Genomic DNA, 13,087 nt, shown 5'->3' with positions numbered 1-13,087 from the left:
TCAGACCTTGCTGGAGCCTGCTCAAGGCCCAGAACCTGAGACCCCCATCCCATGCACCTGGCCAGCGTACTCCACGTAGTCCTGCTGTCCAGGGTGCGTGCTGACCCCAAGGCCAGAGCTAGAGCTGGCGGTGCCTTGCTTGGTGCGACACAGCACGATGGCATACTGGTTCAGGTTTCCAGTCCTCTGCACTGTCACGCTGACAGACCCTGCTTTCTCACTGACGTTGTAGCTGGAAGCACACAGAAAGGCGGTCTCTGAAAATCTGTCCCCAGCCCTTTGTTCAGCACCTGGCTCTCCTTTTCGGTTATGAGCATTAGGTAGTTCAGAGAAGAGGAATTCGGTTCCTTTGCGAAACTGTAAAATGAGGGAGCATGTTCATCTGAAACAGTTGCAGAAAAAAAGGACGAGGATGCTGTGGATGCAGAACGCCATCTGCCCAATTAGAAGAGAGCTGAGACACACAGAGGAGATGAATGGGGGACAGTATGCACAAGCTGTGAGCTACAGGTTTCAGAACATGGAAAAATAGCAATTTCTCCCTAGGGTGGCAGAGTGATTAGAACTGGTCAGTGGGTTCTCGGTTAGAGAGCTGCTTAGAAGAGTACTGATGGCTTCAGTGGGAAGGGACTGCCCTAGACCTGCAGGGAGTACAGAAGGAAGGATGGACAGCAGCAGAAGTAAAAGTAAGACAGTCAGGGGTAGGTGAAAATGTTAGACAAATGGAGTTCCACTACAACGGGAAAGATGGGAAGAACGGAGCTTACTGAGCTCAGCTTTGCTGAGCATCAGGCCAACTCTTCAATTAACTCAGAGTAGGAATCTAGGTTTGGAAAAGCCACAGGAGAGAAGGGCAAGAGCTGAGCTTTGTTTCCTGTCCCTGAGGACAGCTGTGGGGCCTGGGTTTGTGTCCTAGTGCTATGAGGGCTTTAGGCAAAGTGCCAGCGAGGTCAGATCTTGCCAGCTTTGGGATCTTCTATACCACTTAGTCCCTTCAATGCTACAGGAAAAAGGATGAGTTATACTGAATTTATCTAATTTTGGAGGAGACACAACTAAGAGGCAAAGAATGAGCAAACAGTGAAATATTACATATGCTAAAGGTGTGTGGGCAAGTTATGCCATCTTTTTCTGCTGCTACTGCTCTGCTGCTGTGGGGTCAAGAAGAAAATTCATCTCATAATGGCACAATTGTAAGTAACTAAAATGATGTACCTGCATGTCAAGTACCCACCCACTGGGTAGTATATTGAATAAATACATCACACAATTATTACTTTTATTATTGTTATCACCACCACCTCCACTGCTGACAGCTGCTGACTAAAGCTGCCGCAGGGTCATCATCCTGATCTCCTCGACTTGTCTCATTTGTTTCTCAAGAATGAAAGCAAGAAAACACTTGTACCTGGTATGTTTAAAGCTGATGAGAGACCACTGGATATGGAAGACGTTGTCACTGACCACATTGGGTTTACTGTCTTTCACCAGAAACTGAAAACTATCCATCATCTCACGGATCTTCTCCTCATGCAACACATAACGAATCAGCCCCAAGTTCACATCCTCTGTGAGAAGAAAAAACAAACTCACCGTGAGTTCACTGAATTAACCTGGAGATATAAAAATGGCCTCCAGGAATCTAACACCAACACAACTAGTTTATTTTTCTAATGGGAATTTATTTTCCCAAGTACAAAAAATGTAGTTTTAAAAAGTAGTTTTAAAAAGAAATGTTTTTTTCAGGTTTTAAAATAAAATACTGCCACTGTGCAACAAAAATATTTATCTTCTTTATGTACAGAAAGCAGCCTTCACTGTTGTGAAATGAGAATCCTAGGGTCTTGACAGAAAGCACTGCAGCAAATATCTGTGGAATGTTGAAGGGCTAATTCGGGAGAAAGCCTCTGACCCCATCTTCTGTGTGTGTGGCCTCGTACCCAGCCTTATTTCTCAGGAATGTTCTTTGGAAGGTAAATGCTATCAAGAAAAGCTGGGGTAGGATTAAAACAACCAATACACAAGGCACAACTAAAAAGGCACTAGGAGGGAACACACCGTGGAAGACTGGGCAAATAAAAAGAGAAACGGAGCAGAGATTTTAAGAGGCATCACTGCAGCGAGTGCTCCTAACCAGGTCCACCCTCAAAGGAAGACGGGAAGAGTGTGACAAGCAGACAAGAAACTAAATACAAAAGGGTCTGCTTGCTGGGCATGGTGGCGCACACCTGTAACCCCCGCACTTGGAAGGCTGAAGCAGGAGGATCGCAATGAGTTCAAAGTCAGCGTAGGCTACATAGTCAGTTCAAAGTTAGCCTGGGCTACATAGTGAGACCCTACCTCAAACAAACAAAAAAAAAGCCACTCTATGTAATTCAAACCAGGAGATATTTCTATTGTACAATCTATACATGTTGACTTCAATTTCTGGGCTGAAGGTTTTTTTTTTAAAACACTATAATCTGTAGAGAACAAAAAAATAAACCACATAGGATCATAGATTATTCATAAAGTCTGACTGTTGTTTCCTCTCTAGAAGATCTAGCCCAAACCTAAAGGTAAGAAGCATGGTAGAGTTGAACTGTCTTTGCCAAAGTTCAGACTAAAAAGGGGGAAAATCAGCAGAAGTTAAATTGACAAGACGGACAGCTGAACACTAAAAGGTCTGTTTGCAAACAGGTGACGTGGCATAAGAAGTGGGGGGGGGGCAGGGAGAATGACAGTGAAAGTGTCCCAGTTTCTAAGCCCTCCTGGGTCCCTACCCTGGGTGAATGAGGCAGCAGCTTGGCCTGGTTGCAGCTTGTTCTCCATGTGGCCGTGCTTGGGGCCCAATGTGATCTCATAGACCAGCTGTGGGTCGTCTGTGTCTGGGTCCATAGTCAGCAGTTCCTTCTTGGTGATCAGGTTGGTTGCCTGGAATAGAAACCCATTAAATTTAATTCCTGATGTGGGAATTAAAGCAGGAACAAGACCCTCTGACTCAGATTTAATTCAGTTCAACAGTGATTTACCGAGTGCATTTACTGTGCAGAAAACTCTGTCAGGACTGGAGAAGCGATGAGAATAGAAACTTCCCAGCCTCTGCTCGTGAGATATCTCTACTTTATTGGGAAAGAAAGGCTGTGAGCAAGGTCACTCTGGCTTTAACTATCAGAGAGACATAAAAAGAGTGCTATAGACTTTTAGGGAGAGAGACAGATGAATTCCATCTGAAGGTGAGCAAGGAGGGATTTCAGGCATGTGCTTTGAGTTTGGCCTTGAAAGAAGGCTGGAACTTAGAAAGAATGACACAATACTGTGACAGTGTTTCTTTCATAGCTTGTAGAAATCGCCTGCAAGACTTGAAATTGAGTAGGATAAACACAATACACCCAAATGTTGCACAAGTACATAGGCTAAACTTCAGTTCATTGATTCATTCATTCAAATATTTAGTCAGAACAAAAATCTCAGAAAATCGAGGAGGTGATCAACAGTAGGTTTGGTAAGCAAGGACAGAGTTAACTTTGGAAACCAGCAAAGCAGAGGACATTGGAGAATCACTAAGAGTGCAGCTGGGCAGGATGGGAGGTGGAAATCCAGCTGGATAGGAGAAAGAATCATTCTGAATATTGAAAAATCAAATAGGGCATAGGAAGAAATTGCACTAATTTTGTTTCATTTATTTTATGAAACCCAAGCAGTTTAGCTATTAAGCTTCAGACTAACAGCTACAGGCAAACAACTGATCAGCTCTATGGAGATGAAAACACCCACATCCTAGGGGGACACCACCTACCAAAGGAGAAATCGGGTCTAAGCTGGAATGAAGAACTGTGTATGTCCTTTAGTGAGTTTACCAATTTAGTGCTTGATGTGCTACTGGGTGAAAATTATGGTGTGCATCTTAATTTTTTTTTTTAATTTTTAAAATTTTTACTTTTTTATTTATTCTAAGAATAAAAGAAGGAAAACGTATTAACAAACAGACATCCATTTACAAAAATGGTATGTATCTTAAAATGATCAGTTTGAGAATGAGGAGATGGAGAAAGAAATTTCTAAAGTAAAATTCTTTCAAGAATATTTGTCTACAAAAATGGGTGCTTTTTCCCACTAAGGACAGATACTAAGTTTTTTGAAAGCCATCTTCTTTTCTGGTTAACGAAGTTGTAACTGGACGCCTGCCTGCTCAGTCAGAGACACTATTTCCCAGCCACATGAAGGACCATGTGACCAATTTCTCCTCCCTAGATAATGAGTGAAAGGGACGTGTCTGATTTCTGTATCACTTCCTTGCAAGGAAGTTCTTCGCACTTGCTTCTCTGTTTTTCCCTTTCCTTGGGCTGGAGTATTGATGATTTTCTGTAAAAAAATTGTAACCACCTAGTGACAGCAGAACAATAAGGTGGACTTTTCAAAGAAACAAGAGTGTGGACCCTCAGGAGAGGCACATTACAGTTAAGCTGGAATACTGATGTGTTTTTGGCTGTGGAAATCTGTCCTGCACAATCTTAACAAATAAAGACTCCTAAGCAGATGCATAGAACTTGGCAATTTTGGGAAATCAGCTCACTGGAAGAGTGATAAACATAATTTGAACTGGAGTTCTACTCATAAGACACTGTCATGAATAAAGACTTGGCCCCAGTTGGGCACATGGGACAGGCCTTACCTTGCCATCCATATACTCCAGCCACTGCAGCCCCAGGTTGGTGACAATTGTAGGGGTGCCGTCATCTACTGGGAGGATGTCCACTCGGAACTGCTGAGGTGCTGCTGTTGTAATCTGTTGAGGGGGCCAGAAAAGAACACTCATCACCTGGAAAGGCATGGCATATGTCAGGCCCAGGACCTTCAAGACCCCTCCCGACCCCTGTAATCTGGTGATGTTCAGAGATGAAGACTGAGCAACAGAGGCAGCTCCCATCCCTTATCAGCAGGGGCCTGAAGCTTCAGTGAGATTGCTGACTGACAAGGTGAGAGCCCCAGGGGAAGAAAAGCGGGAAAAAGAGGTGCCTCTCCAGGGATTTCAGCTGCTATGGAAGTCAGTAATCTTTTCATTGCAGTGGCTGAGGTTCTGGGGATGGAACCCAAGACCTCTCCTGTTCAAGGCCCCTGCTCTATACCTGATCTACATCCCCAGCCCTATGTCTTCTGGAACTGAAGCCAACATTGGCCTAAAGTGAAATAATACATAGCATATCTTCCTTTCAATCATGCTTATTAAAATTTTCATGAAGGCCTGATGAGGTCAGATTATGTCAAACATGAAAAGAAGTTTCTGTGGGAAGAATTTTCTTTTTTCCTTTCCTTTTCTTGTTTTTGTCCTTGTAGTTTTTTTGTCTTGAGGGAAAGCAATCTCCAAAGAATCAGGGGCAGGAGAATAAAAGAACTTATGGGAACAGAGAGAGTGTGTACAGTTTACAGTCACACACACACACACACACACACACACCATGGACACACTTGAGTGTGACTTAGCACCTTGCAGTTTCTGAGGGCAGCAACTACATCCTACATTCTAAATAATTTCCATTTTAAAATGGCATAGTCCCTCAGAAGCCCTACTATGAGATTGTGTGCTTATAAGAGGGATAGTCCTCTTGCTGATACATCCTGAAATCCTTTTTATTTTTTCCCATTCTTTTGAAAGTCATACAAACTGGAGAGCAATGAAAGTGCAAGACAAAAAACAAAAAATGATGCCCTACCAGGCATGCTTTGGCACAGATATGGACAGGGAAATCCCAAAGGCTACCCACAGACACATGTGGGAGCTAGCTGAGAATGACCTATTTATCTCTCAAGGATACAGTGGGATCTTTGAGGAAAACAATTATTCATCCCCAGCATAAGAAAGGGGCCCTAAGGGAGGAGGTAGGTGTCAGCTAGTTGCTTACTAACATGCTCCTGCAGTGTCAGCATAGTGGTGTGGGAAGTGGGATATGCACATTCACGGGGTGCACTCATTCCTAGAGGAGGTGTAGAGCCGAGGGAGACCCACCAAGGGATGAAGGAATGAGTATAAATGGTGGGGAAGAAGTAGAAGAGAAATCTTAAATTTCTTCTGGACATGTGCCGGACAGAAAGGAGAAGTTCTGGGAAGTAAAGTCTGACAGTTGCATGACCTCAGAGAAATGCACTTCACTGGCTGCACAGGCTGGGCTTAAAATGATGCTGACAATGACTACAGCTATGATTAACCGATGTTTCCCATGTGCCAAGGAAGGACCTATGTGCCTATGCACGCCAGGGAGTGAGTATTAACCCCATTTTACAGATAGGAAAGCTGACACTTACAAGGACACCCAGAGCTAGAATTTAAATCAGCATATCTTGGACACAAAAGCCATGCTCTTAGCTATTGTTATTTTTCAAAGACTTAGACTCTGGCTGCATTGAGGGTCTTAATCTAAAAAGAGAAAGACAACCTAGAGCCATGTGATATTACTGAAAAACTAGATGAAGAAAAACCTCAAGGAGTAAGAAGTGGGAAATAAAAAGAAAGGAGAAAGAGTACTAACAATTACTGTCTTTTGAGTGCTCATTTTTTGCCAACAGTATTAAGTATTTTCTTAATACCTTTGACCCTTAGACTACGTGTTTGAAGCTGATAATTATTACTGTGCCCATTTTACAGATGAGACACTGAGGCTTAGAGGAGTTAAGCGATTTTCCCAAAGCCAATGTACTAGTAAATTAACAGAGTAAGAACTTCATGTTAGGCCAGGTATAAAGATCCGTGTCCTGCCTTTGGCGTGCACTGCCAGGCCTCCTCCACTGGCTACCTGCCTCTCACCTCTTTTCCTCCTTCCTCAACCATAAAGAAAGGGTTCGTCCCATCGGAGACGGTGAAGGTGAACCGGTCGTTGAGGGAGTTGCTGCCATCGTGGCTGTAGCTGACTCGGTTCTGGTAGATGTCTTCCATGGTGAAGGAGGGGGCCGAGCGGGTGTGCTGCCCCCTGCTGGTCCTCTCGATCGTGCCGTGGCGTGGGGGCTGCACCACTCTGAATGTGACGGAGTCAGCCTGCCCAGGACAGAAGTGCAGGAGAGAGAGCGATTCATGATAGAAACCGGAAGAGTGGGTGGTGCTCAATGGCTGGGGAGGGGCACAGACTCTAAGCCTTCTGTCACATACGGGGCTCATTCTCTCTCCCTCCCTCGTCAGTATGGGGGTTGAACCCAGGGTCTTCACTGCGAGCTACAACTGGTCCTTTTTATTTCCTTAAATTTTGAGACAGCACCTGGCTAAGTCATTAAATGACCCAGGCTGGGCTCAAACTTGTGATCCACCTGCCTCGGCCTTCCAGAGTGCCGGGATTACAGGTGCGTGCCACCACCCCGGACTGAAAGCCTGAATTTGCTTTTTATTAGTCCATGTTTGTGGTACCTAATGAATACATTCCTTTGGGGTTTGGTGCACACAGGTGTTGTAGATTATTCCTTCTCACTTCTTCCCTTCCTGCTCCTCCCAACCCTAGAGCCCCTTCCCATGAGCAAAAGGTGCAGAATTTTTTTTTTTTTTTTTTTTTTTTGGTCCAGAATTTTTAAGCTGGTAGGAAGCAAGCCTTTTGAAACTGCTCATGTCCTTTCTGCCAATTTCCCTTACTTTCTCTAAGCTCTCCACATAAGCTCTCCCAAATGCATCAGAACAGAAGCTAATTTCTCATTCCTTCTCAGTTTTGAAACAGTAGCTGTTTCAAAGAAAAAGAAAGAGGCATAAACCCTTGCTCAGGAGTTTCCAGTGTGTTCCCCCAACTTAGAGTAACATGCAAAGGTCTGACTTGAACCAACAAAGCCCACTGTGGCCTGGTCTGAGGGTCCCTCCTTGGCTTCAGTCTTCTGCATGGTTTGTTCTCTGGGTTCCAGCCTCTTGGCTTTTTGCAACCTTTGAATTATTCTCAGGATCTAAACACACTTGGCCACAGTGCCTTTGCACTTCTGGCTTCTCAGCCTGGCAAGTGAATCCTTCCAGGTAACTGAATAGTGAGCTCTCTCTTAGTCATATTTCTGCTCAAATGTGGCTTCCTCAGGGAGGTTGTGCCCTGACTGCTCTGTCTAAAATACCACACCCATTCATCTCCTTCTCTTCTGCTTCACTGTATTTCTGCTTGTAACACTGATATCCAGTATGACCTGCTCTTGATCTCTTTACTCCTCCTCAACAAAGGCTGTAAACTCCCAAAGCCTGGTGCTGTATCTGTTTTATTCACAGCTCTGCCTTTAGCATCTAGAGCAGAGGAGAGACCCCAGTCAGGTAATAAGCATTTGAGGAAAGGGTGAATAAATGAATGGACAGTGGCACAGAGAAGGGTACACAGAGAATCAATCAGTAACGCTGGCAGCAGGCTTTCACAGAGAGAATTCATGTGCCAAGCTTGGGTACTTGACTCTGGGAACATCATGAGAATGACAGTGTGATCTCCACATGACCCGTGTTACTTGCACAGCTTTCGAGGATGCCCAAGTTTTCATCAGAAAAGTCTGGATCAAGGAGAGGAAATGGAGAAAATGTGCCCAAGTGCAGAAAATCCACGTTCACTTTTATAGGGATAAGACAAACACTGTCAAACATTACCTGCCTGGTTTCCTCTGAATCAGCATAAACAGCTGTCACATTAAGAGGATTGTTACATGTAATTAAGGGAGAAAAGGGATGTGTTTAGGGTTTCAGGAAGGATTTAAAAACTATCTGATCTGCCACATCTTAGTTCCTCTGTTCCAGAAGGTCATGGAGCTTCTGGTTTTGATCTTTCAAAGGATGCCTGCACTCGCCCCCTATTCTGCCGACTACCCACAGATGCACAGTCACAAAGCAAGGGCAGCTCAGCTTGGGCTCCCTCAGCCAGACACCTAAGGAGTGCTCGCACCTGCGTGTCTGCATCCACTGCCTTGAGCTCGAACTCGGTGATGGTCTTCCGCATGCCCTCCTGTACCCGCATTCCCCAGTTTTGCACCACGGGAAGCGAATCGTCCACAGGGTGAATGGTAATGTGGAAAGTCTGAGTCACCTAGGATGGCAAAAAAAGTGCAGCTTGGACTCTTGTCTCCAGGACCACCCCGCCCATGGGAGGCAGGTGCTCTAGCTCTCTCTTCCTCACCACTGCTGGCCTGCAGCAGCCCGAGAGTGAGGACTCCGGCAGGAGGCCAGGCAGCAGAGGGAAATGATGCTCTCAGGTCACCAATCTCTCTGCCCACTCTTCTCAAAGCAGACAGGAAGGAGTCAACATGCACTCAGGCATGGAATCCAGGCCCTCACCTACCTCATTGATTCCATCAGACAGCACAAAGTCGAACGCATCTGAATGCTTCTCGGTCTCACTGGAATGGACATACTGAACATTCTGGGAAGTCAGGTCAGCCTGAGTAAAGGAACTGATCTGGACACCTAGTGAAACGGGAGGAGAGGAACAGGAAGGCCGTCAAAATGCCAGTCATGCTAGGGAAATGTCATGTGCTTATCAGGGAGGGCCTTTGTATTTCTATACAGCCTGTATGGTCCACCCTCAAAGACCTTGTGGTAGGTTGTTTGTGGATTTTTTCTATAGTGGCATATGTTCTGCAGGAGTACATGTTAACTTTATTACTGAGGCTTCTGCTGTGTGCCAAGTCAACAGCAGGTGTGCATTAAACACTACTATCTTTTCTCTTGGGGTTGATGTATGCAGATAAAATCTGTGAAAGATAGAGCCACTGGCTTATTCCCCAAATCCCTCTTTCATAAGTTTTACATTTTCCTATAACCTCAAAGTCCTTTCTGAAAATTTGCCCTAACTTTTAATATTGTGTGATGTTTTAGCTTTTGGACACTGGAGTTATAAGTCTTGGGTGCATACAGCATCGGGCCTGTGATTAGTGAGCCATCACTGATGTTATGGCTTGTGTTTCGATCCCCAGCAAAGCCTCATACAGGCATAGGTGGGGCTTTTTCAGAAGTGACTGAATCCAGAGTGTGACTGATTCGTGGTGCAATGCTAGGATTAAGGGTGGGTGATTATTAAATCAGTCCACTGGGAATGCCCTAATTTCAGCATCCTATATAGATATACAAGGGGCAGAAAAAAGCTGCCAAGACCCCCTTGCTTGCTTTGCTACCTTCTGCCCACCATGAACTGTGTCTCCTCTGTGATGCCCCTCGGCCATGCCACCCTGCCTTGGAGCCAGCCAATCATGGACTGAAACTTCTACAAACTGTGAGCCAAATACATCTTTCCTCCTTTAACTTTGGGTGTTGGGTACTTTGTCTCAGTAACAAGAAAAGTAACTAAGACACCTGGCAACCAGAATTTCACTAGGTATCTCTCAAGGTTCTTTTCCATTCTCACGCCTATGATTTTAGCTTTTCTATAATATTATAACCAGCTAGGCAGTAACAAAACTTACTTCATGACTTTGGGGTATGAATAATCATTCTATATCAAGTTGAAAACAATCTAGAAAAACAATACCCTTTCATAACACGATATAGAAAAGCTCACGTTAAATCTATTTACTGGGACATTTTAAAAGCAAAAACAAAACTAAACTAAACAAATGCAATTTGAAACAATAGTAAGTTATCTTACAAATGCACAATAGCTCTATGATTTTAAATGTCTAAGAACATTTAGCAAAACAGTCCAGAATCCATGTTTCTGTCTTAGGGGACTCATACTCTGGTGCCCGTCAAGATTGGAACAGACTCCTATGTTTTTGTCCCTTGGGACAGATAACCACTTCCTCATTCTATGGATAGGGGAATTCATCTATTTAATCTAATCCTTAAATTTGGCCCTAAAATTTACTTGCTGCGTCCTGGGATTTATTGTTTTTCATTGTTAATCCTGGCAAAAAAGCAGTTTGGCTTTCTTATGAAGAAACAGCAACAACAATATTCTACTTTGTTATATATTTAAGTATGACATCAGTATCACTGCTTTCTTTTTAAAAATATGAACAATCAACCCACATGGCTGACATTTGCATCTATCATCTGAAATATGTCACCCAGATACAATAGCCTTCTGAATATTGCAGCATTAATTTTCTGATGAGGCATTTTATATTTCTGTGCTTGCTACATCAGTTTTTGACAGGCAAGAAATGCAGCCCCGTCTTATAGCTTTGTCTTGTGGCTCTGGACAGAAATTCACACCATTCTTTAAAAATTTAATAACTTCAGACTGGCTGCACTGAGACATTTAAATCTCTTCCTCCTGCTGTGAATACATCCTCCCAGTTCATGGGAAAATACTTGTCTGGCGTCTCACAATCAACTGGTCACCTAATTCACTGCCCCCATTATGACAGCCTAAGGCATTAGGACTAAGATTTTGCCTTTCTCAAGAGAAGGCTCTGGGACTGATTCTTTCTAATATTTTTTGAAGTAAAATTGATGTATCATAAGTGGTACATATTTGAGGTACACAATTTCACAAGCTCTGGCACTCCCATGAAACTACCACCTCAATCAAAATAGTAAATATATTCATCACTCCAAAAATGTCAATCAACACTTCATCATCTTCCCATCCTTCCCTTTTCCATCCTCTACTGCATCCCAGAGCAACTGATGAAGTTTCTATCGATATAGATTAGTTCTCTTTACTTTTTTATAAGTGGAATCAGATGGTACGGACTACTTTGTGTCTGATTTCTTTCACTTAGCATAATTATTTTGAGATTGGGCATGTGTTAATAGTTTACTCCTTTTAAAAACTGAGTAGTACTCCTGTGTGGATACATTATGACTTGTTTACTCATTCACCTGCTGATGGGTCTTTGGACTTGCAGTTTTGGGCTACAACAAATAAGGCTGCCACGATTATTTGTGCACAATAATGTCTATGTACGGACATAAGTTTTCATTCTTCCTGGGTAAATCTCTAGTAGTGGAATAACTGGGTTATGTGCTAGTTATATGCCTTCTTTTTGAGGGAACTGCCGTGCCTTTTTTTTTTTTTTGTACAGTGGCAGAACCATTTTACATTCTCACTAGAAGTACCTGAGAGCTCTGTGCTTAATGGGTATAATGCTATGTCAGGCTTGCTTATATATGTTGGATTTTGCTTTTTAACAACTCTGGGAGGTCAGCTGAGGCATTTTTATAAATTCTTTATGACACAGTAATAGAACTACTTATGCAATGAAAAATTTACATGACCTATCCAAGGTCACTTAGCTAATAAGGCTGAGATTAGAACCCAAGGTAGTTCAATTCCAAAGTTTATACCTGCCAAGAGTGCTATACATGAGTCATTTGGACAAGGAACTTCTTAAATCTCATGCTTGTCCTTTAACTTTTTAAGATACAAAAATAACATGCTTATTAAAGAAAATATGAAGAACACAGAAAAGCAGAAAGAGTAATGAAACTTAGTCATGTAGTATCATATATCACCATCACCATACAACTGACATATCTGCCCCGCCCTGGGCGACAGCACGGCTGGGGCTCGCCGGCCCTCACGGGCCCAGTGCAGACCCCTCCGCGCAGGCACTCCGCCCTGGGCAGCTGCGAGGCTGGCGCCCAGAAAGGCAGACGGCAAGCACCCGGGAAGCGGCGCGGGGATGCGCGCTGGCCCTTGGGCCGGCTGACGCCTGTGGTCGAGAACCGCCATGCCATAGAGAAGCACCGACAAAATAGGCCCTCCCGGAGACGTGCGTGATCCCGACATGGAGAAACCTCTGGGAAAACATTCCACACGCTGAGTCGCTCTTGGCCTTGCCCTTGGGAGCCAGAAAGGCCCGGAGTCAGGGGAGGAGCAGCTGATGAACAAGGACTCGGAGAACACAACAGTACCGACGCCCGACGACTCAGAGGTCGAGATCACTGGGGACGCAAGAGCCATTCGGGAGCTGGAAACCTGGAGGACCATGCAAAATACCTGGGGAGACTCCCCTGGAGGCCATTCTCCCCCTAACTGTACAGGCCGCGGTGGAGGAGTGAGTGGGGCTCCGGAGAGGTCTGCACCGAGACTTCATGGACTACAGGGGTGCCCAACATCCAGATTCTGTAGAACCGCTTCATGGAGAAGGAGGAGCCCTGTGAAATCATGAGTATAGAGGAAAAAGTGGATGGCCCATTGCTGGACACTGGTGCTGGTCTCTCGGTCCTTCTTTTCAG

General features: G+C 44.3%; 1 protein-coding gene across 3 annotated transcripts in view; it reads right to left on the bottom strand.

The window, feature by feature from the left end:
- Fras1 (Fraser extracellular matrix complex subunit 1) overlaps nucleotides 1-13,087 on the bottom strand; it is a 410,067-nt gene that overhangs the window by 56,421 nt on the left and 340,559 nt on the right. For all 3 annotated transcript variants that reach the window (XM_013516132.1, XM_005388203.2, XM_005388207.2), the window contains 7 exons: nucleotides 9,246-9,370; nucleotides 8,853-8,993; nucleotides 6,782-7,009; nucleotides 4,655-4,768; nucleotides 2,763-2,913; nucleotides 1,409-1,568; nucleotides 58-232 (listed from right to left, as the gene is read on the bottom strand). In XM_013516132.1, the coding sequence (XP_013371586.1) occupies nucleotides 58-232; nucleotides 1,409-1,568; nucleotides 2,763-2,913; nucleotides 4,655-4,768; nucleotides 6,782-7,009; nucleotides 8,853-8,993; nucleotides 9,246-9,370 (1,094 nt within the window). The remainder of the gene's footprint in view (nucleotides 1-57; nucleotides 233-1,408; nucleotides 1,569-2,762; nucleotides 2,914-4,654; nucleotides 4,769-6,781; nucleotides 7,010-8,852; nucleotides 8,994-9,245; nucleotides 9,371-13,087) is intronic.

This window comes from Chinchilla lanigera, unplaced genomic scaffold (assembly GCF_000276665.1).
Source record: "Chinchilla lanigera isolate Chin_1 unplaced genomic scaffold, ChiLan1.0 scaffold00032, whole genome shotgun sequence".
NCBI classification, from domain to species: domain Eukaryota; kingdom Metazoa; phylum Chordata; class Mammalia; order Rodentia; family Chinchillidae; genus Chinchilla; species Chinchilla lanigera.
This window is presented reverse-complemented; position numbering and strand designations above follow the sequence as displayed.